Source organism: Eptesicus fuscus, chromosome 13 (assembly GCF_027574615.1).
Source record: "Eptesicus fuscus isolate TK198812 chromosome 13, DD_ASM_mEF_20220401, whole genome shotgun sequence".
NCBI classification, from domain to species: Eukaryota; Metazoa; Chordata; class Mammalia; order Chiroptera; family Vespertilionidae; genus Eptesicus; species Eptesicus fuscus.
In genome coordinates, this window is record NC_072485.1 from 64,370,396 (window position 1) to 64,392,678 (window position 22,283).

At 42.1% G+C, this 22,283-nt stretch overlaps 2 protein-coding genes and 1 long non-coding RNA gene across 12 annotated transcripts in view; 2 read left to right on the top strand and 1 right to left on the bottom strand.

Annotated features, from left to right (window-relative positions):
• Positions 1–426, bottom strand: part of LOC103292676 (syntaxin-3) — a 117,276-nt gene extending 116,850 nt beyond the window's left edge. For all 6 annotated transcript variants that reach the window (XR_008557894.1, XR_008557893.1, XM_054724847.1 and 3 more), the window contains exon 1: positions 349–426. Coding sequence is in view for 4 of the 6 variants with exons in the window: in XM_054724847.1 (XP_054580822.1) it covers positions 349–390 (42 nt within the window). In the remaining 2 variants the exon portion in view is untranslated. The remainder of the gene's footprint in view (positions 1–348) is intronic.
• Positions 33–7,133, top strand: LOC129151094 (uncharacterized). 3 transcript variants are annotated; one of them, XR_008557895.1, is made up of 3 exons: positions 33–262; positions 2,811–3,286; positions 6,795–7,133. It is a non-coding gene; the product is annotated as an uncharacterized LOC129151094 (long non-coding RNA). The 3 variants fall into 3 exon arrangements; XR_008557897.1 differs by lacking the exon at positions 6,795–7,133 and adding an exon at positions 4,574–6,512; XR_008557896.1 differs by lacking the exon at positions 6,795–7,133 and having other exon boundaries at positions 2,811–2,909; positions 3,214–6,512.
• A 915-nt stretch (positions 7,134–8,048) lies between these two features.
• Positions 8,049–22,283, top strand: part of PATL1 (PAT1 homolog 1, processing body mRNA decay factor) — a 33,784-nt gene continuing 19,549 nt past the window's right edge. For 2 of the 3 annotated variants that reach the window (XM_028156652.2, XM_054724843.1), the window contains exons 1-5: positions 9,685–10,103; positions 10,182–10,293; positions 18,931–19,148; positions 19,455–19,535; positions 21,782–21,976. In XM_028156652.2, coding sequence (XP_028012453.1) covers positions 10,026–10,103; positions 10,182–10,293; positions 18,931–19,148; positions 19,455–19,535; positions 21,782–21,976 — 684 coding nt within the window. In that variant the 5' untranslated portion in view covers positions 9,685–10,025. Of the gene's footprint in view, positions 8,254–9,684; positions 10,104–10,181; positions 10,294–18,930; positions 19,149–19,454; positions 19,536–21,781; positions 21,977–22,283 lie in introns of those variants that run through there. The other variant, XM_008148912.3, reaches the window with a different exon arrangement.

The following is a 22,283-nucleotide window of genomic DNA, read 5'->3' on the forward strand; positions in this document are numbered from 1 at the left end:
CGAGACTTACGGGAGGCTCGGCCGCGCCGCCCCCTCCGGCCCCGCCGGCGCCGCGCGCTCCAAATCCGGCTCCCGGCCAGCGCCGGCTCGCAGTGCTGATGCGCCCGCGGACCCGCCCCTTACCTGGGCCGCGCCCCGCGCTCCTCCTTAAAGGGGCCGTGCCCAGCCGCTGCCCTGCCATCCGCGGCTACCCTAACTCCACCTGCTCTTGCTCCTCGTCCCCCGAGGGAGCGGACAAGTCCAGGAAGAGGACCGTGCGCGGGTAGGTCCCGCCGCAGGGCGGAGGAAGAGCGACTAGGTCTATTGGACCCCAATTCCATTCGATTCCATTCGACAGCCATTCGCTACCTGTGCCACGTTTTGTATTAGGAGCCGGCCCTCGAGACTCATTCATTGCGGGGCGGGAACAAAGTATCGTAGACAAAGAACTCTAACCCAGTGTGATTTCTGGTATAATGGGTGGGAGGGGGGCATTCTAATAACGTAATTTGAACAGCTGATAGGAGGTAGTCCTAGAGGAAATAACTGGAAGTGAAGCGCGAAAGGGCAGGCTGGAAGGAAGAATTCGGATTTCATGATGTAGGCAGTGGGGACCCTTCAGAGACACGTTAAGCAGTTCAGTGTTGAAGTCAGAACACCTGCCACTGACAATTTGTATAACTGGGGAAATCACCATTTCTGTCGGGGGGGGAGTGGGGGGTTGGAGGGCTGTTTCCATATCTATAAGTCAGGGATAATACCCACTGTTACAGAGGAGGAATAATTGATTGGTAAAGTATAGAGCAAGGTTGTAGGTAAAAATATTTTTATTGGGAAGCTTAAGCCGTTCTCGCTTCCTACGTGGTGCAGAGATTCCCAGGCGAGTTATACCTTCTGAAAAGGGGGTGAGGTCTTCACACTACCCCCCTTCTTTGTTCCCTCTTCTCCCCTCCCCCTTCTCTCTTCCCTATTTGTCCTCTTTCTTGGGAACAAATAACAAACCCAGCAAGAGTGGCTCTCAATAAATGAAACCGACAATCTGAAGATTCATTTCTCAAGTCAAGAAAAGAATCTGCTCTATGCATTCAGGTTTAAGGGCTGTAATATTTTTCTTAATTCTAACAGACTTTTGCCCTCTTCTGCTATCTCAGCATGTGCTCCATGCTGATTTCATCGCCTTCCATAAAGATACTCACAGTCCGTGAGTGGCCAAGCTATTTGCACCCTCTTTGGTCCTGAATGCTTCCTTCTACCCAGGTGTTAGCTAGGCGGAGTTTCCCATCTGTGGTACAAAAGGCGTCTGCGCCCCCTGGTGGCCATGCACAGAAAAAGAGCGTAATTCAGAGATACTAGTATAGGGTGTCCCCCCAAAATGTATTCACCCTTTAACAGCCGATAGATCAATTTTGAAAATGAAATGTAAACACTGCCTTTATAATTATTCAAAGTGAGTGTATACATTTTTGGGACAGCCTATATATCCCACCTCCTCTTAATCTTTGTTGGGAGAGCTAGGTCCCCATACTTCAGGAAAAGAAGGTCTCCTGACTCTAGACACAGCGTTTTGCCACAAAACAGTTGTCACTTGACATCACACAATCTATGTTCTCATCTTTCAAGTAAAAGAGATGATGAAAACTAATGATTCCCATTCTTCAAGGTAAAAAATAATGTATTCTTTAATTTCATTTGTAAATCTGCTTTGAAAGATGCTATATACTTACTATGAAATAAGAAATTTGATTTCCTCAAACTCAGATACAGAACACAGACTTGTGGTTGGGGAAAAGGAGCAAAATGGGTAAAAGTGATCAAGGGGTACAAACTTTCAGTTATTAGATAAGTTAGTTCTGGGGATGTAATGTATAGCATGGTGACTATAGTTATTAATACTATACTGTATATTTGAAAGATGCTAAGAGAACAAGTTTTCATCATAAGAAACATATTGTAACTATGTGAGGTGATGGGTGTTAACTAAATTTGTGGTAACCATTTTGCAATATATGTACTAGTATATATCAAACCATTGTTACATGCTTTAAACTAATATGTCAATTATTGCTCCATAAAATTGAGGGGATGGGATTTGGTTTCCTATGAGAGGATGTTTCCATGAAGAAGGAAAAAAAGACCTTTTGGTTAGCCTGTGTTGGCCATACAGAGATAACTATATGATTTTCCTTACTTATTAAAACACTGAAAACTGTGTTAAAAGAGTCCTCTTAGCAGCAAGTAGAGTCCAGGAACTCAGGAAGGGAAACATCAGCAGAGTTCTTTCATTATCACACTAGGGGCCCAGTGCACGAATTTGTGCACCTTAAAAGGAACTATAGACCGCAAGCTGTGGTGGGCACAGGGACGGGTCTCGGCCCATCCTCCATGCCCCTGCCCGGCCCCTCCCACTGCGGCCCTGGTCCCCTGTCTGCCAGCAGCCCTACTCCCACCAAGGCGGACAGGAGCAAAGAATTTTCAGTAACCACCAGAGGCTCGCCTCAATGACAGCAACTGGCACCCAGCCTTGGTCTGGCGCCCCGCTCACCTGCTCCACCATCCCACCACGGCCAACGCCCATCATGTTCCATGCTCTGCCAATGCCCGCCATGTTCTGCGCGCACCCCCTGGTGGTCAGCACATGTCATAGCAACTGGTTGTTTGGTTGTTCGGTTGTTCCACGCCTTTCGGTCTATTTGCATATTAGGGTTTTTTATATATAGAATCTATTGGAAGGTAGTTATTATATATTTCAAGCCTTCGTTAAACCTCCTAGTAGGTAGGAACTCTACTTGGTTCATTTTATCTTAACATTAATATTTGCTCTTTCCTGACAGGAAGAAGTCTGGATTCCACCTGCTAATTGTGTACAAAAACCTGAAGAAAGTAAAGTAACTGCAAGGCATGGGACCTGAGCTAGTGGAGCCCCTGGGCTGGTATGAAAAACCCTGATATTGAGGCCAAGTGAATTCTAGGGTCTCCACATAGGTGGACAGTGACTTAAGGATCCAGCCTCAGTGTTCTCACTGATGTATTTTCATATTTATCCCCCACAGTGGTACTTGGTTTTCCACCCACCGGATATTAATGTAGCTGTTTCCCCATAAAACAGGATTCATTCAAGTGTTTGCATTTTGGTTATAAATATATCAGCCAACACTTAATTTCACATTTACAAACAAACCAAAGACAGACTCCTGGGACTTGGGGTTTCACTTCCTTCTCTCTCCACCCTGTAAGCCTATTTCTTTCCCAGTGGAGAAAAGAACTGAGCCTTACCCCATCTAGACTGCCAGAGCCTGCTGTGAAACAGGTGAGACCACTTTCTGGTTGGTGTACCTTAAGGTAGTATCTCCAGAGTGTGGTGTTCAGTACTGACATATCTCAGAGGGGAAGAGGGGGGAAGATGGGAAGAGATTAACCAAAGAACTTATATACATACTAGAGACCTATTGCACGAAATTCATGCACAGAGGGGGGAGTCCCTCAGCCCGGCCTGCGCCCTTTCTCAGTCCAAGAGCCCTTGGGGGATGTCCAACTTTTGAACTTATAAGCTGTCAATCAGACATCCTTAGCGCTGCTGTGGAGGTGGGAGAGGCTCCTGCCACTGCTGCTGTGCTCCGCAGCCATGAGCCCGGCTTCTGGCTGAGCAGTGCTCCCCCTGTGGGAGTGCACTGACCATCAGGGGGCAGCTCCTGCGTTGAGTGTCTGCCCCCTGGTGGTCAGTGCATGTCACAGCGACCAGTCATTCTGCCATTCAGGCAATGTGCATATTAGCCTTTTATTATATAGGATATGCATAACTAGTGGACACAGACAATAGTGTGGTGAAAGCCTGTGGTGGGGCAGCCCTGGGAGGAGGAGGGCAAAAGGGGGCAACTTGGAGGACATTTGTAATACTGTGAACAATTTAAAAAAATAAGGGGAGCTAGATAATTAAAGAGAAGAGACTTTCTGTCCTCCATAGCTATTGCTCCACATGGCAGGAAGGATAGAGAATAATTAGGATGGAGAATAAACTCTCTGACTTGTAATTTTGCCCCTTAAAGTTTGCATATTATCTATGGCTGCATAACAAGTTGTCCTAAAACTTCTGTGATTCAGGAATCCAGGAACAGCTCAGTTGAGTGCCTCTGTGTCAAGATCTCTCACAAGACTGCAGTGAAGGTGTTAGCTGGGGCTGCAGTCCTAGTTCATGCCTGACTGGAAAAGGGTCTGTTTCTAAGGTTACTCACAAAGCTGTTGGCAGGACTCAGCCCTCAAGGGCTGTTGGACAGAGGGCCTTGGTTCTTTGCTGGCTGGAGGCCACCCTCTTGGCTATGTGGGCCTCTCCATAAGGCAACCCACAACATGGCAGCTGCCTTCCATCAGAGTGAGCAGGTGAGAGAGAAGGAGATAGGGAATAAGAAAAACAGAAAGAGATCGATGGAAGCCAACGTGTTTTTACCTAATCTCAGATGTGACATTCCATCGATATTGCCATATTCTGTTCATTAGAAGTGAGTCACTTGGCTCAACCCACAATCAAGGGAATGAAGACCAGTAGCTATCTAGTTCAAACCCCAATTAATGCCAAAGTTATGCTATTTCACCTTTGCAGAGCTCTCCCCTTCCCCATATCTGAGATCCTCACCCACCAGGACTGAGTTAAGTGGCCCTTGAGCTGCCTCTATGATACCCTGGGCTTCTCCATCATAGCCTCCACCACACCAATTACAGGGGCACAGTCTGCCTCCCACCCCTTCTGCAAGCTCTGTGCGGGCAGCAGCCTTGTCTCTTCTCCTCACTGATGTGGACGCAGCCCTAAACTTAAGGCACTTAGTATATGTGTCGTCAATTTATTAACTTGATGTTCTTTGTAAGACGGCTCCGTTTTCTCTTTCTTCTGATTAAAACTGAAGTTTTATTCTGAAATCATACAAATGTTCACCTACATTTTGTTCCTGCTTTGTGTGTTAAAACTGGTTAAAACTCCTCAGTTGGCTTTTTATTACAAAAAGTAGGGAGTCCAGACTCAGAATGGCTTTCGAATAAGTCCCATGTATTGTCACTCCCTGACAATGTGTGTCTCTCAAATTGATGTCTCTCTCCCCCTCCCTTCCACTCTCTCTAAAAAAATCAATGGGAAAAATATCCTGGAGTGAGGATTAACAACAACAAAAGAATCCATAAGTAAAAAAATAAAAATCGGGGTTTTATATGTTTTATAGCCCTTTAAATTTTATGGTTTTTTTCTAAAATGCTTAAAGAATTTAAAGTCTTTATATTTAGTTTGTCAGTGATTATATTTTTCATTATGAAATTTGGTATTCAAATTTTGCTTTGTGATTTTCATAGTAATTAAATTCTGAAATCATAGAAATATTCACCTACATTTTGTTCTTGCTTTGTGTGTAAATTTTTACATAAAACTTACCATTCTGGAATGTATTCTGATGTAAGCTGTGCTATAAGGATTTAACTTTTTGCCCCAAATAAGTAACCAATTACTTCAGCATAATTTTTAAATCATGTTTCCTTTGTCTATTGAATTGAGGTGTCATCTTTGTCATATATAAATGAAGTTTTATGCTGTTGTGTTTTGCTTACTCTGTTCTGTAAATCAATCTGAATATTCCCACACCAACACCTCCTTATTTACAAGTATTTTATAATCACTTACATCATAATATTAGAATCTGTTTTTCCATAAACTTGCCATGATTAAGACAAATAGGCCTTCTTTCAAACAGACTGTGGTGGTTTTAAAATATGTCCATAAATTCTTTGTTACCTCTTCCTTTATAAGGATCTCCTTATACCCTTCCCTTTGAGCATGGACTGTACTTACTAACTTATTTTTAACAAACAGAATGTGGAAGAAGTGATACATATGACTTCTGAACCCAGTCATCAGAGATATTGTGACCTCTCTCTGGGAGAAGCTGACATGTCCTGAGAACAATCAAGAAACCCTATAGAGCCCTAGCCAGTTTGGCTCAGTGGATAGAGCATTGGTCCTCAGACTGAAGGGTCTCAGGTTCCATTCCAGGTCAAGGGCACATACCTTGGTTGCAGGCTGCATCCTGGTCAGGGTGCATCCCAACCCAGCGAGTGCAGGAGGCAACACATCCATGTGTCTCTCCCACATCAATGTTTCTTTCTGTCTGTCCCTCTCCCTTCCACTCTCTCTAAAAATCAATGGAAAAATGTCCTTGGGTGAGGATTAACAACAATAACAAAAACAGGCAACTGGCCAGATTCAACGAAGGGCTATAGTTAGCCAACCCTTGGTTCATAGGGCACCAATTCTTTGAGACTTGAGGTTACCTAGCACAAGTTTTGTAGCACTCCATGCATACTTGCAAACCAATTAATTACCATCTTATCCTTGGACTGTTCCACTTCTTTAAGGTTCAGGCCCAGCACATGTAAACATTTGCTTTTGTTAAATTGTCACAGGATTAACAGATTGGGTGTTTGGAATCAGACGAATCTCAGTTGCCAGCTTTGCCACTTGCCAATAGGTGGTTTGGGACAAATTACTTAACATCTCTAATCCTCAGATTCCTTATCTATAAAGTACCTACGTCATAGGGTTGGCACAAGGAAAGATTCAGTGAGATGATCATCTAAAACACCTAGCAGAGAGCCAGGCAAACTTCAATCATTAGTAGTAGTATTGGCATCATCCTGCCATTGAACCACTACTGTGTAAGGCAAGTATCATTAAACCCATTTTACAAAGAAATTAAGGCTCAAACTTGTTTACATAGCGTTCCCAAAACTGATAGCCCGTGACAGGAAGCACTGATTCACACCCAGAACTTTATTTCCAACAGGCTCTGATTAATCCAACCACACTTAACAGGAAAGAAAATTTACTGTATATCACTCCAAGGCGAGACTGCATTTTAAGACACCCAGAGAAAGGAGTTGTGAAATGCACATGAACTCATTCTTCGAGGTGCAAGTTTAGCCTTTTGCACTCGGATGTCGAGTGTGACTCGACACGGTTAGCATCGGCAGCAGCTCGTATGTCGAATGTTTCAAAAAAATATCACACCATGAAAAATTATAGAGATTAAAATTACTCTTTGAATGTATCAATAATTTGAAATATAAAAAAATCCAAATAAATAAGTTTGTATGAAAAGAAACTCCAGTTTTTTATTCTACTGTCGCGCTTTGTAAAATCTGGGGTATTTAAAAAAATTAAATCCCGAGTAGAATAAAAGAATCGAGAAAAAAGCAATCGAGTGCAAAGGGTTAGTCCGTGGAGGGAAAGAGATAATTTCGTGAGATCTACGGCTGAAAGGGCATGGGAGGTGCTAGCGGCTGCTACAAACAACCAAGATTTCCGCAATCAGTGTGCGGAGGCTCATAATCGGGACACTCTTTTCGAGCTTGGATCCTCTAAGGAGGTGGTGTCACCCCGCCGCGCACTCAGCCTGGCGCTTCTCAGCCTCTGTGACCTTGCTGCCCACGGCCGCGCTGCCCTTTTTGGCTCTCCCGCTCCACGTGCCTGGAGCGCCTGGCGCCTAAAAATATCGCCCTAGTGGACCCTCCCGGAACATGCCTTCGGCTCTTTAAAAACCGGGCGCCATCGCCACTTTGAGTCACAGAAATCACTGCCCACACCTGCTGTTAACTCAGCGGGTGATGTGCCGCAGAAAGTGGCGACGAATTCAGCCCCTTGGGATGACATGAACTTTTCCATTTCTTTTTCCCCCTCCACCTGGCGGGTAGCATATATTTTGAGGACCGCCGAGCAGCCCAAAGCCTGTGTTGGGCGTTAGAAAAAAAAAAAGAGCCCAGGAATCTCCCTTTCTTCCAGTTTAGACTAAGCCTGGAACTCTTCAAAGCCATATCCTGTGACCATCACAAGGGTTTTCTCCGCCCCAACAGTGACGGAAAACTCGTGACTCTGACCTGAGCGCTGGGGCGGGCGCAGAGAAACCGGGGCGGAGCTGCAAGTCGGAAGGCGAGGAAGCCCCCCGACCGGCTGCGCGTGCGCAATCTCACACCACGGGCCCTCCTTCCCGCCGCTGAGTGTAGGAAACCGGACGCCAAATCTGTCCCCGCGCAGACGCCGCCGCCGGGTGCAGAGCGGAGTGGCCGCCCTCCCTCAGGCGCGCCTGCGCACGTCCCCACGCACGCTCCGGCGTACGGCGGCGGCCGGGGGTCGCGAGCCGGTGGAGGACCCGCGCGCGGAGGAGCCCGGGGAGTCAACTCTTTTTCCCTCCCTTCCCCATTCCCCTCCCCGCTCCCTCCCCCTCCCCAAGAATGTTCCGCTACGAGGTGAGCTGTGGCGACCGGAAGTGACCCCTCCCTCCCTCCCGTTCCCCTTTTCCTCTCTTATCCCCTGAGCTTCTGTCCCGCGCTTCGGAGGACGGGTGGGCGTCGGGCGGTGGGACCCCCGGGACTCAGAGGAGCGCCTCGCACCTGGGGTCGTGGGTTTCATCCTAGAGCTGTGTGAGCTGGCTTCGGGGGACGGGACTGCCCTATTAGTTGTCGCTGGGTAGAGTTGGCCTCGGTTTTGAGGTGGGGAGGGCCCGTTAAGTGCCTTAGCCGGACCACCTGCCAGCCCCAACCCGGGAGGAGCCGCGGAGGGGAGGCGTTGCATCCATCCGGTGGCTCTTCTAGAGGAAGAGTCACCTGGGAAAGCCCAGAGACACGTTTCCCGCCCTGGATCAGGAACCACTTTTCGTCCAGTTACACACACCTATACACACAGGAAACCACCGGGTCCATGGGGCCTGGGCTTGCCCTTTGACTGGGTCCGTAGACTGTTGACTAAAGAGGCCTGGGAGTTGGGAGGGGGCGTGTCCAGCAGAAGTTCCTTTTGGGCGAGTGGAGGGAGACGTGGGTTTGGTGACGGTCCCGGTAATGTAGCAATAGTCGAGAGTCCTGAGCTTGTCGCTAATTCACTGTATGACCTTGAGCGACTTCTAATCTCTGACCATAAAGTCTCCAGGTTTGTAGAATAAAGGGGCTTGTCTGCATAATCCCTAAAAGCCTTTCCAATTAAAAAAACAACAACAGTGATTTGGTTAAGTAGATCTTTGTGATTTGGGAGGAGTGCTGCTGGATGTTGCCTTTAAGGTGGAAGCAATTGCATACCTGCTTTGTGTACGTTTGTGAGGGCTAAAATGGGTGAAATGGCCCTTTGGCTTAACCGTACCTTTGGGAACAGTCTAAACTAGGAGGTAGCCAGGCAAGGTATAACACAACCCTGCCTTCCGATTCAGAGTCTTTGAAAATTGTGGACACACTTGATACTTGATAGGAAATGGTTTAAAACCAAACTAACTGTATGAAAACATGGAGGGAGGTGATAAGTGGTAGGCAGTTGCCAAAAGAAAAGAAAACTTAGAAAATAAGTTAAAAACTAAAGTGTAAGGAGGAAATGTTTACAATAAACCTACCTAAGTTGTTATGGTGATATCTAGCATTGTTCAGCAACCCTCAGTGTTTGACTAAATCTCTTCCTCATTTAATCCTCGTAACTATGAGGTAGGTGGTATTGCTCCTCTATTATCTCTTAGGAGACTGAGACTTAGAGCCTAACAAAGCCTGTGGCACAATAGGTGCTCAAGAGGTACTTAATGAATTAATTTAAAAAAATGATTTGCCCAAGTTAACACCACTTGTAAGAATGGAGTCAGAACTTGAACTTGCCATATCACAGCTTTTTGAGAATTTACTTAATTGTGGTTGAAAATTTTAGCTTTCTGTTTTATCACCAGAGTTTGGGCCAATAGGAAACAGAAAAGGGGAAAGATCAAAAATGAAGAGAAAGCTTTAAAAGAGAATAATAAAATAGTTGAAAAGATGACATGAATATGGGGAAGGTGAAAATTTTGTTGAACAGTACACTAAAACTCAAAATAAAGGGTTCATTTAATTTGTCATTATTATTCTAACCAGTGATGTAAAGGAAGTTGGCAGACCATGAGGAAATGCTCTTATTAGATTCCTGATAGAGAAATGGAATGTTTGCAGGGAAAGGTTAAATGAAATAAGGAATGGGAAAGAGAAACTGAAAGAAAAGAAGATACAGAAATTTTCCAATGTTGGGGAAATTGAGGGGTAGAAAAAATGCCATCTTTACAAAAAGCCATAATGAAGATATTACGCTGATTGGGAAAGTAAGATGAACATTTTTAGAACATTTTACAATGTGGTTGTGAACTTCATGAATAGCTAAATCTCTTTTCTCTTTTTAGTCTTTGGAGGATTGTCCTCTGGATGAAGATGAGGATGCATTTCAAGGCCTGGGAGAGGAAGATGAAGAAATTGATCAATTCAATGATGATACATTTGGGTCAGGTGCAGTTGGTAAGTGATAACTTTCTCTTATATCACCTTGGTCTCCTGACAGTTTCAAATGTTCTCTTTTATAAGTGCTTTGTCTTAGTAGGAGTAACCTCAGTCACTAATTTAGCAAAATATCCCATTCTTGGTCTTGGAATAGTCTAGGCTTGACTAGAAGCATCTACCCTTCTCCTCTGGACCTCTTTTTGCCTCACTTATAAAACCAGGTGTTCTGTAAGCTCTATTCCTTCCAGCTATATGATCTTTTGCTCTGACACTATAAGGAATTCAAGTGGTTAGAGAAATAGATATTTTTCCAAAAGTTTAAAATAATCCTAGGAAAGGGAAATTTATCTGTGGAGCATGTAACTTAAGGAAAATTAGTTGAACTAGGAGAAAACTCAGATTTGGATATGTATGGTTTTAAAATTCAGTTGATCAGTATTATATATTACATGACCCTGCTATTGTCTTAATAGTATCTTCAATAAAATAAAAATCCCTTTATTCAAAGAATATTGGTGATAGAAAGTCTTCATAAGTTAGAAATAAGATGAAATTTTCCCATCCTTGGATATAGATAAATATTCTAGGAGTTGGAAAAGGTTATAAAAAGTTAAAAAGCCAGCCTATTCTTAGAGGCCACAGAGCTGTGGTAACTGAGATGGGGAATTCAGAGAGCAAGCTTATATGGTAAAGTTTGAGAATTAGAGATCCTAGGACAAGTTACATTAATAAGTTAAAATTAAACTGAATGTTTAAAAAAATGGAAGAGGTAAGGCTCAGTGGAAATATTTTTGCTCTATTGATACTGAAAATGGCAACAACTGTTTTTTCTGGGATGTGTAAATACTTATGATTTCTTTGGTATCAAGCACTCTGTCTATGCAACAAATGTTCAAAGTTAAGTAATAAGAAGAGGAAATTTAACTGTAATGGGTAATCCCAAGATGTTGAATATAAATAACAAAAAAAAAGGTCTTAAAAGTGTTATAATGGTTATTGGTGTTACAGTGACCTAAACAGCTTAAATTTATTAAAGCTTAGACTGAGTAGAATGAATTGGCAAAAATGAAAGAGAATGCTATTATCAACCAGGGTTTACAAAAATCAGTAGAGAGCTCAAACTGCCACTGCTAGGAACAGCAAAAGAAGTGTTTAAGGTAGAAGGAGAGACTCATTATAGAAGGGAACCAAAGACCTTTTGGATTATAGCCATAGTTTAGGACATGAGATCATCCAAGAGGATGACATAATCTAAGATGCTGTTCTCTCTCCATGGAGATCACAGGCAAAAGCAATAGAATAGAATTACAAAAGCAGGGAATAATTTGAATTGCAAATTATATTTGGAAGTTAATTTACTAATAACATATAGAATATAATAGAAGCTGCAAACATTGTATGCTTGTTTCTATAACTTCGTATCTTAATTGTACTGAATCATCATTTTAAGCAAATTTCTCAGTATTAAAATGAAGTTGATGGAGTTGATTTATAGATATTATATTAAGATGAGGCAGCATAATAATATGTACTTAGTTTTGAACCTGAACAGATGAGGAATAGTCTTGCCTTCTCATTGACTTCCAGAGTGCTGTGGACAGTTTTCTGAGTTCCTCACAAGATGGGGGAAAATACTGCCTTAAAAGGATGCTAGAGTTTCAGAACTGTATTTTATATGATAGAAGGAAAGAAAAGTCCTGGGGTTACACCAAAAAGAATAGGTAGTAAAAAACAAAGGCAGGGAAATGAAATAGCATTTGATTAGCCCACTTCGTACCCTCAGGCATAAGGGGTGATTAATAAGGATTTCTTGATTATTAACAAGGTTTATAATGGAGAAAAAATTTCAAAACACAAGCCCTTTCTATTGAGTATAATATACTTGAATTATAAAATTAAATTCTTAATTTCTCATAACATCTTGATCTAAATACTATAAAGGTTTCTAAAAGGGAAATTGCTTTCTAAGTCCACCTGTGACTTGCTTACTACATCTCTACAAGAAGATACACAGCTGGTATAGAGAATTTAAACCAGGAGATAAAATGTCAGACCTTTGACATATGTTTTGGTGTGATGGTTTCTAATTCAAGGAGTGTCTTGAATGAAACCTGTTAGTACAGTAGTTAATTTTAAGTCGCTGACTACAAATGCTCTCATGTCACCTTTCCTTAAGAAACTAGTCACTGTCTTCCTCATGGAAAAATGTTTGCATTATCTTAGAGCAATGGTCGGCAAACTCATTAGTCAACAGAGCCAAATATCAACAGTACGACGATTGAAATTTCTTTTGAGAGCCGAAAACCGACTTCCGCGCATGGGCCATGAAGTTTCAATTGCACTGTACGTATGTGCCCGCACGTGGTATTTTGTGGAAGAGCCACACTCAAGAGGCCAAAGAGCCGCATGTGGCTCGCGAGCCGCAGTTTGACGACCACTGTCTTAGAGCAATAAATGTACCACAGTAATCTCAACTCAATCTCTAAAAATAAATGCTTAACACTTAGCAGATGTTTAATATGTACTAGGCACCATTATAAATGTTTTACATATAATCCTCACTGTCTGAGGTAGGTGCTATTATTATATTCATTTTAACAAATGAGAGAGGAAAGTGACAGAGAGGTTAAGTAACTATAAATGGAATTAGTTTAAACTAGCAGTTAAAGCAATCTTTGGGAATCTCCTGTCCCCCATCCTTCCTACTTTTATTGATAACTACTATAATCTTTAGGGATTGAGATTGCCTTAAAGTTAAATCACCTCTGCTTCCTTATCATTTTGTTTTTATTTTAAAATATCCCTGAGACAGACTTCAGGGGAATTATTACAAGTATAAGTTTATGGGAGCAATGAGGAATTTACTAGCACACATGAGGGTATAGGTTAATGAGTTAAAGAAAAACAGTTCTCTTTCCCTTTATTTCTCTGTTTTTCTTTTGCCTACTGTTTATCATTTTTACCAATGTGGATTGAGGTCCAGTATTGGTATATCTAAGTAACTATGATTAGGTCATTTGAAAAAGGTATAGGGTGAAATAGCTACCCTCTTATAATAAGGACATTCCATCTTTGACATTGCTTCAGATGATTTTTCACAAAACCAAGTAACACCTGAAATGATGATGATGGTATTTATGGCATAGATTCCTTTGCTTGCATGTTTAAAAAAGCAGCAATTCACAACAGTCATGAATATGGCTATTCACAAAATATGGCTATTTAATCAGTGTGTTTTAAAATGTAGTTATTAAGGCCCTAGCTGGTGTGGATCAGTGGATAGAGCATTGGCCCTCGGACTGAAAAGTCCTGGGTTCAATTTCAGTCAAGAGCACGCACCTCGGTTGCAGGCTCAATCCCTGGCCCTGGTCAGGGCGCATGTAAAAGGCAACCAATCGATGTTTCCCTCTCTCTGTCTCTACCTCTCTCTGTTTCACTCTCTCTAAATATCAATGGAAAAGTATCCTTGGGTAAGGATTTACCAAAAGAAAAAAATGTAGTTATTAAGGACAAATAGACTACTCATTTTTGGTAGGATCTGGTAAAGTTAGTAAAGATAGGTATGGAAACAGTGAATGAAAACAACAAAAATTAGAACTTGACTGCATTAGGACCAATCTATTAACAAATTAACTCCTTAAATTTAGAAAATAACTGCAAAAACATTCCTTATTTGGGATTATAGACTTCCTTTTTTTCTTGGCATTGCTGGGTTAGTAAAATTACAAAGAAAATTTGTCCTTTAAAAACTTTCTCAGTTTACTGTTCCTTGGTAAAGATGACACAGATATTAATGTCACATGCTGGCTGGGCTAAAGTGGATTTTAAAGTACATTTAAATCTATGGCAGTGCCCAAGACTAGACAGTGGTTCTAATCATGCCAGGTTATAAATTTGGAAGTCCCACTTCCCTCACTTTTTGAACCACTAATGTTTTGTGATACTTTTTTATGTAGTAAAAATAGCAGATTTTAAGTGTTTATAATCTGACCCTGAAAGGTACTTACCCTACATAAATATTTGCTTAAAATATTAAGATATATATAATATTTAGTACAATATTAATCATTATATTGAGAATTTGCAAATCTAAATTTCCATCAGTAGGGGATAAGTTGAATTAGTTTTAGTTTATCAATAGAATTGAATCTTATATAAATACTAAAGGCCCAGTGCACGAATTCGTGCACCAGTGGGGTCCCTCGGCCTGCAGGATTGGGCCAAAACTGGCTCTTTGACATCCCCAAAGGGGTCCTGGATTGTGAGAGGGCGCAAGCCAGGTCAAGGGACCCCATCGGTGCAGGATCGGGGCTGGGGAGGGACGCAGGAGGTTGGCCAGCCAGGGAGGGACCGTGGGAGGGCTCCAGGGCGTGTCCAGCCCATCTCACTCAGTCCCGATCAGCTGGACCCCAGCAGCAAGCTAACCTACTGGTCGGAGCATCTGCCCTCTGGTTGTCAGTGCATGTCATAGCAACTGGTCAATCAGTCGACTGCCCCCTGGTGGTCAGTGTGCATCATAGTGAGCAGTTGAGCAGCCTTAGCATATCATTAGCATATTATACTTTGATTGGTTGGACAGCTGGACACCGCATATTAGGCTTTTATTATATAGGACTAGAGGCCTGGTGCACGAATTTGTGCACATTGAAAGGAAATTAATTAGAAGAAGTATTTTAATATCGCTATTCACCTTTCTCTATTATAGAAGTGTCAGCCAAATTCACGATCGACAATGGCAGATGGAAACACACCTGTGCAATTGGCGCCAGCAAGAGCTTTATATATATAGATAAACTTGCTTAATTAGACCTGCTTTCTGATTTAGCTAAACTTTTCCCAGCCCAGTGAAGCATCCCAACTTCTCTTTCAGGTAATTTTCAGTAACACAGCAGTAAATATCAACACAAAGCAGATTATTATTGTAGATCATGCAGGGAGAACAGAGGGTAAAATATTTAACTGCAACAGTGTTTGACTGTATTACAGTGAGAAAACCTGAAGTCATTTTTAGGTTCACCATTTCTTCTTTTCAGTTGGGTCAGGTTTCTAAGCTTTCTAAATATCCATTTTCTGGCTAATGGAAAGAAAATAGGATTCCACTGAGTCTCCTTTCTACCTATTTCAGGACTTCTTTGAGGATCATATGAGATGAGGCACGGGAAAACACTTCACAGACATTTGGTTAAAGTGTAAAATGTTTCCACTTGGCTATAAAGCAAGTCAGTTTCCTTGGCTGAAGGAACTCCAAGAAGGCTAGTCACTAGGGAGAGGAAGCCAGGAGTTGCTACGTGACGTCATTACCTGGTGCCCACAGCCACCATTTCTTGGCTGGGCTGGGCTGTGGGCCACATTTTGCACCACGGGGTCTTGGCAGTGGCAGCTGCAGTTTGGTGGGGTGTTGCTCCGGGGTGGTGACGGGGCCTTGTCCCACTTGGGGAAAGCCGAGTGTTGCTTTGTGGGCACCAGGTCAGCGTTGCCATTTATTGTTAAATGGCCTGTCGCTAGGGAGAGGAAGCTGGGCGTTGCTACGTGACATCATTACACGGCGCCCACAGCCACCATTTTCAGGCTGGGCTGGGCTGTGGGCCGCATTTTGCACCATGGGGTCTCGGCAGCATTGGCTGCGATTTGGTGGGCTGTCACTCCGTAGTGGCAGGGCCTGTGTCCCACTTGGGGGAAGTTGAGTGTTGCTTTGTGGGCGTCAGATTCGTGGTGCCGTTTCTCTGTAAATGGCCAGTGTGTGTCACAGCAGCTCCAACATTGAGCATCTGCCCCCTGATGGTCAGGGCACATAATAGTGACCGGTCGGATGGTCGGACACTTAGCATATTAGCCTTTTATATAGATAGATTTAAAAGAATGAGATAATACCAGTAGTTATGTGTGTGTGTGCATGAAAAGATGCCCAAGCTGTATTCTTAAACAAGTTGAACATGAACCCCTCAGAAAATTGTCAAAGCCCGGCAGGCCGTGGCTCAGTGGTGGAGCATCAACCTATGAACGAGGAGGTCACAGTTTGATTCCAGGTCAGAGCACATGCCGGGGTTGCAAACTTGATCCCCAGTGTGGAGCATGTAGGAGGCAGCCAATTAAGGATTCCCATCGTTAATGTTTCTATCCCTCCCTCCCTCCCTCTTCCTCTCTGAAATAAATAAAAATATATGTATTTTTAAAAATTGTCAGTAATCTGCCAAAACCGGTTTGGCTCAGTGGATGGAGCGTCGGCCTGCGGACTGAAGGGTCCCGGGTTCGATTCCGGTCAAGGGCTTGTACCTTGGTTGCGGGCGCATCCCCAGTGGGGGGTGTGCAGGAGGCAGCTGGTCGACGTTTCTCTCTCACGTTTCTCTCTCATCGATGTTTCTAGCTCTCTATCCCTCTCCCTTCTTCTCTGTAAAAAACCAATAAAAGAAAATAAAATAAAAAAATAAATATTTTAAAAAAAATTGTCAGTAATCTAAATATGTTTTTAAAGTGGTTACCATCTATTATACCCTACTTATCAGGCACCTTTTTTTTTTTTTTTTCTTGTCATGATGCCTTCAGTTTTTCCTTCTAATACAGTATACAGGAATATTATAGGGGGGGGATTGTCATTAAGAACACTTTTTGAGAATTCTTTGTTTTTATGTTAGTTATAAAGGGAATTACTTGTTATTCCTCTGTTGAATTTTATTGGCATACAAAATAAAATTAAAATCAGAATAAAGCCCTGATCAGTTTGGCTCGGTGGATGGAGCGTCGGCCTGCAGACTCAAGGGTCCCGGGTTCGATTCCTGTCAGGGACATGTGCCTTGGTTGCGGGCACATCCCCAGTGGGGAGTGTGCAGGGGTCAGCTGATCGATGTTTCTCTCTCATTGATCTTTCTAGCTCTCTGTCCCTCTCCCTTCCTCTCTGTAAAAAAATCAATAAAATATATATTTTAAAAAAAATCAGAATAAAATATGTAACATATACAAAAGAATACATGGGTGTTTGTGGATTAGAAAGTAGTGCATGTTTAGATGAGGTGAAGGTAGAATTATCATGAAAAAGTTATTTAGGGAAAGCTTCAATGAAGAGGGAAAGGTGTCTAAATTTAAATCTCAGAGGAGCAAAATAGTGGGTAGAGCTTTTATGATGGAAGCAGAATGGAACAATGAGATTGAGGAGCATTGGAATTAGAGAAGTGATGGAAGTAAGGTCTAGTTCTAGGGAAGCTCATAAAGGGTTCTGAAGATACTCATCTATGCTATAGCAGAACTCAAAACTAATCCTGTGTCAGCATGAGAGAAGGAGACAGCAACCTGGTGCCAGTGCTACAGACTGTGTAGTAGTGTGCAGGAATAGCAAAGACATCTATACTAATAAAAGGGTAATATGTAAATTGGTCAGGGCAGTGAGAGGCAACCAGGTTGGTGGGGGAAGGGAGCAATTAGGGCGACCAGGTGGCAGGGAGGGGCAGTTGGGGGCAGTCAGGCAGGAAGGCAGGCAAGTGGTTAAGGAGCCAGCTATCCTGTATTGTTGGGCCTAAACCAGCAGTCAGACATCCCCCGAGGGGTCTTGGATTGGAGAGGGAGGCTGGACTGAAGGGAACCACCTCCTCCCCCCCCCCCTCGTGCACGAATTTCGTGCACTGGGCCTCTAGTAGTTAAAATAAAAGAGGAAGGTCCAAGTCACCATCACCTTTCCTTGGGGAACTGAGTAGCCACCTGGCAATCCTCCGTGCTTCCAGTGTTGCTGTCCCCTCCCCCCAGTCTGCTTTCAACACAGCAGCCAGAGTGTTCTCTCAAAAAGTCATACCACATCAAAACCTCCAGTGGTCCCTCATTTCAATTAGAGTGGCTTAAGAGGCCCTAAAGGAACTTCCTCCTACTACCTCTTTGACTCATTTTCTTGTATCTCCCCCCTTGATTATTCTAGTCCAAACATGGTCCTTTCTCAAGACCATCAGTCTCTCATGTTAAGGCCTTAGTACCAACTCCCTCTGCCTGGAACACTTCTCCCAGATATCCACCTGACTATCTTATTCTTGAATCTTTTACTCATTTGTTACCCTCTCAAAGAAATGTACCTCTGATCATCCTATTTAAAGTTTTCCGTCTGCCTCTCTTCCTCCATATTCCTGTAGCATTTCATCTTCTAATATAGTATCTAACTTATTCATCATGTTTATTGTCTTAGGTTTAGTACACTCATGTATCCAATGCACCTAAAACACTGCTTGTCACATAATAGATGCTCAACAATTATTAATTGAATGAAATGAATAGATTCAAAAGCTTATAAAGATGGCAATTATAATCTAAGAGAAAGCTATATGCTAGTGCAGTGAGTTGTAACTTTCCTTTAAATTTTTTGCCTGAAATGTCATAGAAACACAAGACTAACAGTTTCAAAATTGGTTTCAAAATATAGTTTGGACACCATTGATAATGTGTTAACCTATTACTTTAAATGCTTGAGTTATATTCTTGATAATACGTTATTTGTTCTTAAAAGTGAAAAGCCCACTTTATTATGCTACTTAGTTTAAACTTTTATTTCATGTCTCTGAGTGGAAATTTAACTTTCCACCTATCTTCTGGAGTTGGAATTATTCACTTGGTTAAAGAACTTTATAAAACTTTTTATAATTTCAATATGAACTGTATTTCTTTTTTATGATTTCCTTATAGATGATGATTGGCAAGAAGCACATGAGCGACTGGCTGAATTGGAAGAGAAGCTACCGGCAGCAGTCAATGAACAAACAGGCAATGGAGAAAGGGATGAGATGGACTTGTTGGGTGACCATGAGGAAAATCTGGCAGAAAGTCTCAGTAAGATGGTGATTGAAAATGAATTAGAAGATCCAGCCATCATGAGGGCAGTGCAGACCAGGCCAGTTTTGCAAGTGAGTAAGTTAGTCTGGTTTGAGCATAGTAGCAGACTAATAATTAAAGTGAAATATTGAGTTTTGCTATTTCTTTTCATTTACTATAATGAGAGATTTACATATGCCATGCTGTAGAAAATTGTTAGTGTAATTCCTGATAACAATTCTGGAGATGAAGTTGGGGAATGATATATACTCTGGGACACTATAATTTCTTATTCTCAAGCAGTTGAGGCTCTTTTGGAGCTTTGTTCACCAAAAATAGGTACTTCATTCAGAGAGCCCACACTATTCCAGACTTTGTGTATTTTCCTTTTTTGTTAGCCCCAACCAGGAAGTCTCAATTCCAGCATCTGGGATGGATCTGAAGTTCTGAGGCGAATCCGAGGACCATTGCTTGCTCAGGTATTAAACATTTTCTCTTTATATACAATTCCTCATCTGGGAAAATTTCAGGCTTGCTCCTGTTGTCATCCTTTCCTTGCAGAAACATATAGTTGGATATCATTTGCCAGTCTTAGGTCGATTACTCCATCCAGCACTCATAGCTGTACCACTTCCTCAGCCTCCATGGAGGTGCTGACTTGACTGTGCTTTACTTTGAAAAGGTTGAAATGGGGGTGACCTGGAGAGTGATCGGGGCCAGGGAGAGGGGTGCCCAGCAAGGAGGAGAGGGTAACCTAGGAGTGGGGAGGCGGAGGACTCAAGGATGAGAGATTCCCAGACAGGGCCCACTGTGAACTGGATATTCAAAGGCATTCGGGCTGGTCCACCTTCCTGAGAGCCCTGAGTGTGCAGGATGAAATTGGTGTCCCCCAACTCCAGAGAGGCTCCCCTGTTCCCAAGTAGCACCCTTAGTGACATCAGAAGCAAGTCCAAATTACCAAAGTTAAGGTGGTTATTGGATTGGTTGGTTTTTATAGTAAAACCTTTTTATAGTGCATGCAATAGACTTAATTGCTGTATCTGTATTATATGGTTAGACCAAGAAGTGTTTACATGCAACAAGCATATGTGGAAATGCATTTCTGAAGACCAGAATAACTCAAGGCTGCAATTCTATTCAGAACAGAAAATAAAGTTTAAAATAATAATAAAGTAAAAGGTTGAAAGGGAACATTGTAACTCAAATTTGTCACCTTACAACTTGAGTTAATTGAAAAGTCATTTCTAGGCAGAACTATAAGGCTGGAGAACAGATCAGTGCTTGCCAGTGTTTGGGAGTGGTGGGAGAGGTTGACAACAAAGCCACTCTACAATTCATACAAGTTAACAAAAGGAAGATAAACAATCCAATCAAAAAATGGGCAAAGGACTTAGATACTTTCCAAAAGAGGATCTACAGAAGGCCAAGAGACATATGAAAACATGCTCAAATCGTTCAACAGATGCATATCAAAAAACAACAATGAGGTAACATCTCACACCTGTCAGAATAGCTGTCATCAACAAACAACAAGTGCTGGCAAGGATATGGAGAAAAAGGAACCATTTTGCACTACTGGTGGGAATGCAGACTGGTGCGGCCACTGTGGAAAACAGTATGGAGTTTCCTCAAACAATTAAAAATGGTGCTCCCACTTGACCCAGTAATCCCACTTCTAGGAATATATCCCAAGAAATCTGAAACGCCAATCAGAAAGTATATATGCACCCCTATGTTCATAGCACAATTTACAATAGCTAAGATTTCGAAACAGTCTTAAGTGCCCATCAGCAGAAGAGTGGATTGAAAAACTGGTACATCTATGCAATGGAATACTATGCTGCTATATAAAAGAAGGAACTCTTGCCCTGACCGGTTTGGCTCAGTGGATAGAGCGTCGGCCTGCGGACTGAAGGGTCCCAGGTTCGATTCCAGTCAAGGGCATGTACCTTGGTTGCAGGCACATCCCCAGTAGGGGAGTGTGCAGGAGGCAGCTGATCGATATTTCTCTCTCATCGATGTTTCTAACTCTCTATCCCTCTCCCTTTCTGTAAATAAATAAATAAATAAATAAAATATATTTTTTTAAAATAAATAAATAAAAGAAGTAACTCTTAACTATTTGCAACTGCATGGATGGACCTGTAGAGCATTATGCTAAGCAAAATAAGCCAGTCAGAGAAAGATAAATATCACATGATCTCACTTATTTATATTTGTGGAATATAATGAACAGCGTAAACTGATGAACCAAAATAGAGCCAAAGAAAAAAATATTTTAGAATATAATAGAAGTAATCCTGTTATTTGCAGGTTTTTAATATTTTCCACAACTTTTGTGATATTATATTTTGTTAGTACAGTTTTGGTATTACATTTAAAATTCTTTTTCTTGAAATATTAATTTTCATTACATGTAATATATTTAAAATCGTTTTTCTTGAAATATTAATGTTTATTGCATGTAAAAACACTCTAGAGGAAGTTTGAGAAGTGATAAAATTGTTTTATATCTTGATTGTGGTGGTAGATTCATGACTCTGCATTTATTAAACTTCAGAGAACTGTACACCAAAGAGGGTAAATTTTACTGGATATGAAATAAAAATAAATAAAATTTTTTAAAATTTCTCCAGATATTTTGACTTTATAGAGATTATTAACACGTTTCAAGTTAAACTAAGTTTTTTGTTTTTTGGTTTTTGTTTGCTACTTCCTTAATTAGGAAATGCCTACGGTTTCTGTATTAGAATATGCCTTGCCTCAGAGGCCCCCACAGGGCCCAGAAGATGATCGGGACCTTTCCGAGCGTGCATTACCAAGGCGGTCAACTTCACCTATCATTGGGAGCCCTCCTGTTAGAGCTGTCCCCATAGGCACCCCACCTAAGCAGATGGCTGTACCCAGCTTCAACCAACAGGTACCTCTCATTAACAGGCACTCAGCCCAGGATATTGGGAATCTGGGCAAAATTATTGGGGAAATTGGTGATTTTGGGAAGAGGGTGGAAATGTTGGGTAGGCATTAGATTAGAAAGAAAAATAGCCAATTAGAGGAGAAGTTAGTACCAATAAGAGACACATTCCCTAATGCCCCTTGCTGGTGCTGCTCCTGTTGCTGCTTTCTAAATGGGGAGAAAAGGGTAGTTAACCACATTTAGTGTGTATATCCTTTTTAAAGGGTTTTGCTGGCTGCCCAAAACATTAGCAGAGAGGTAACTGAAAGCT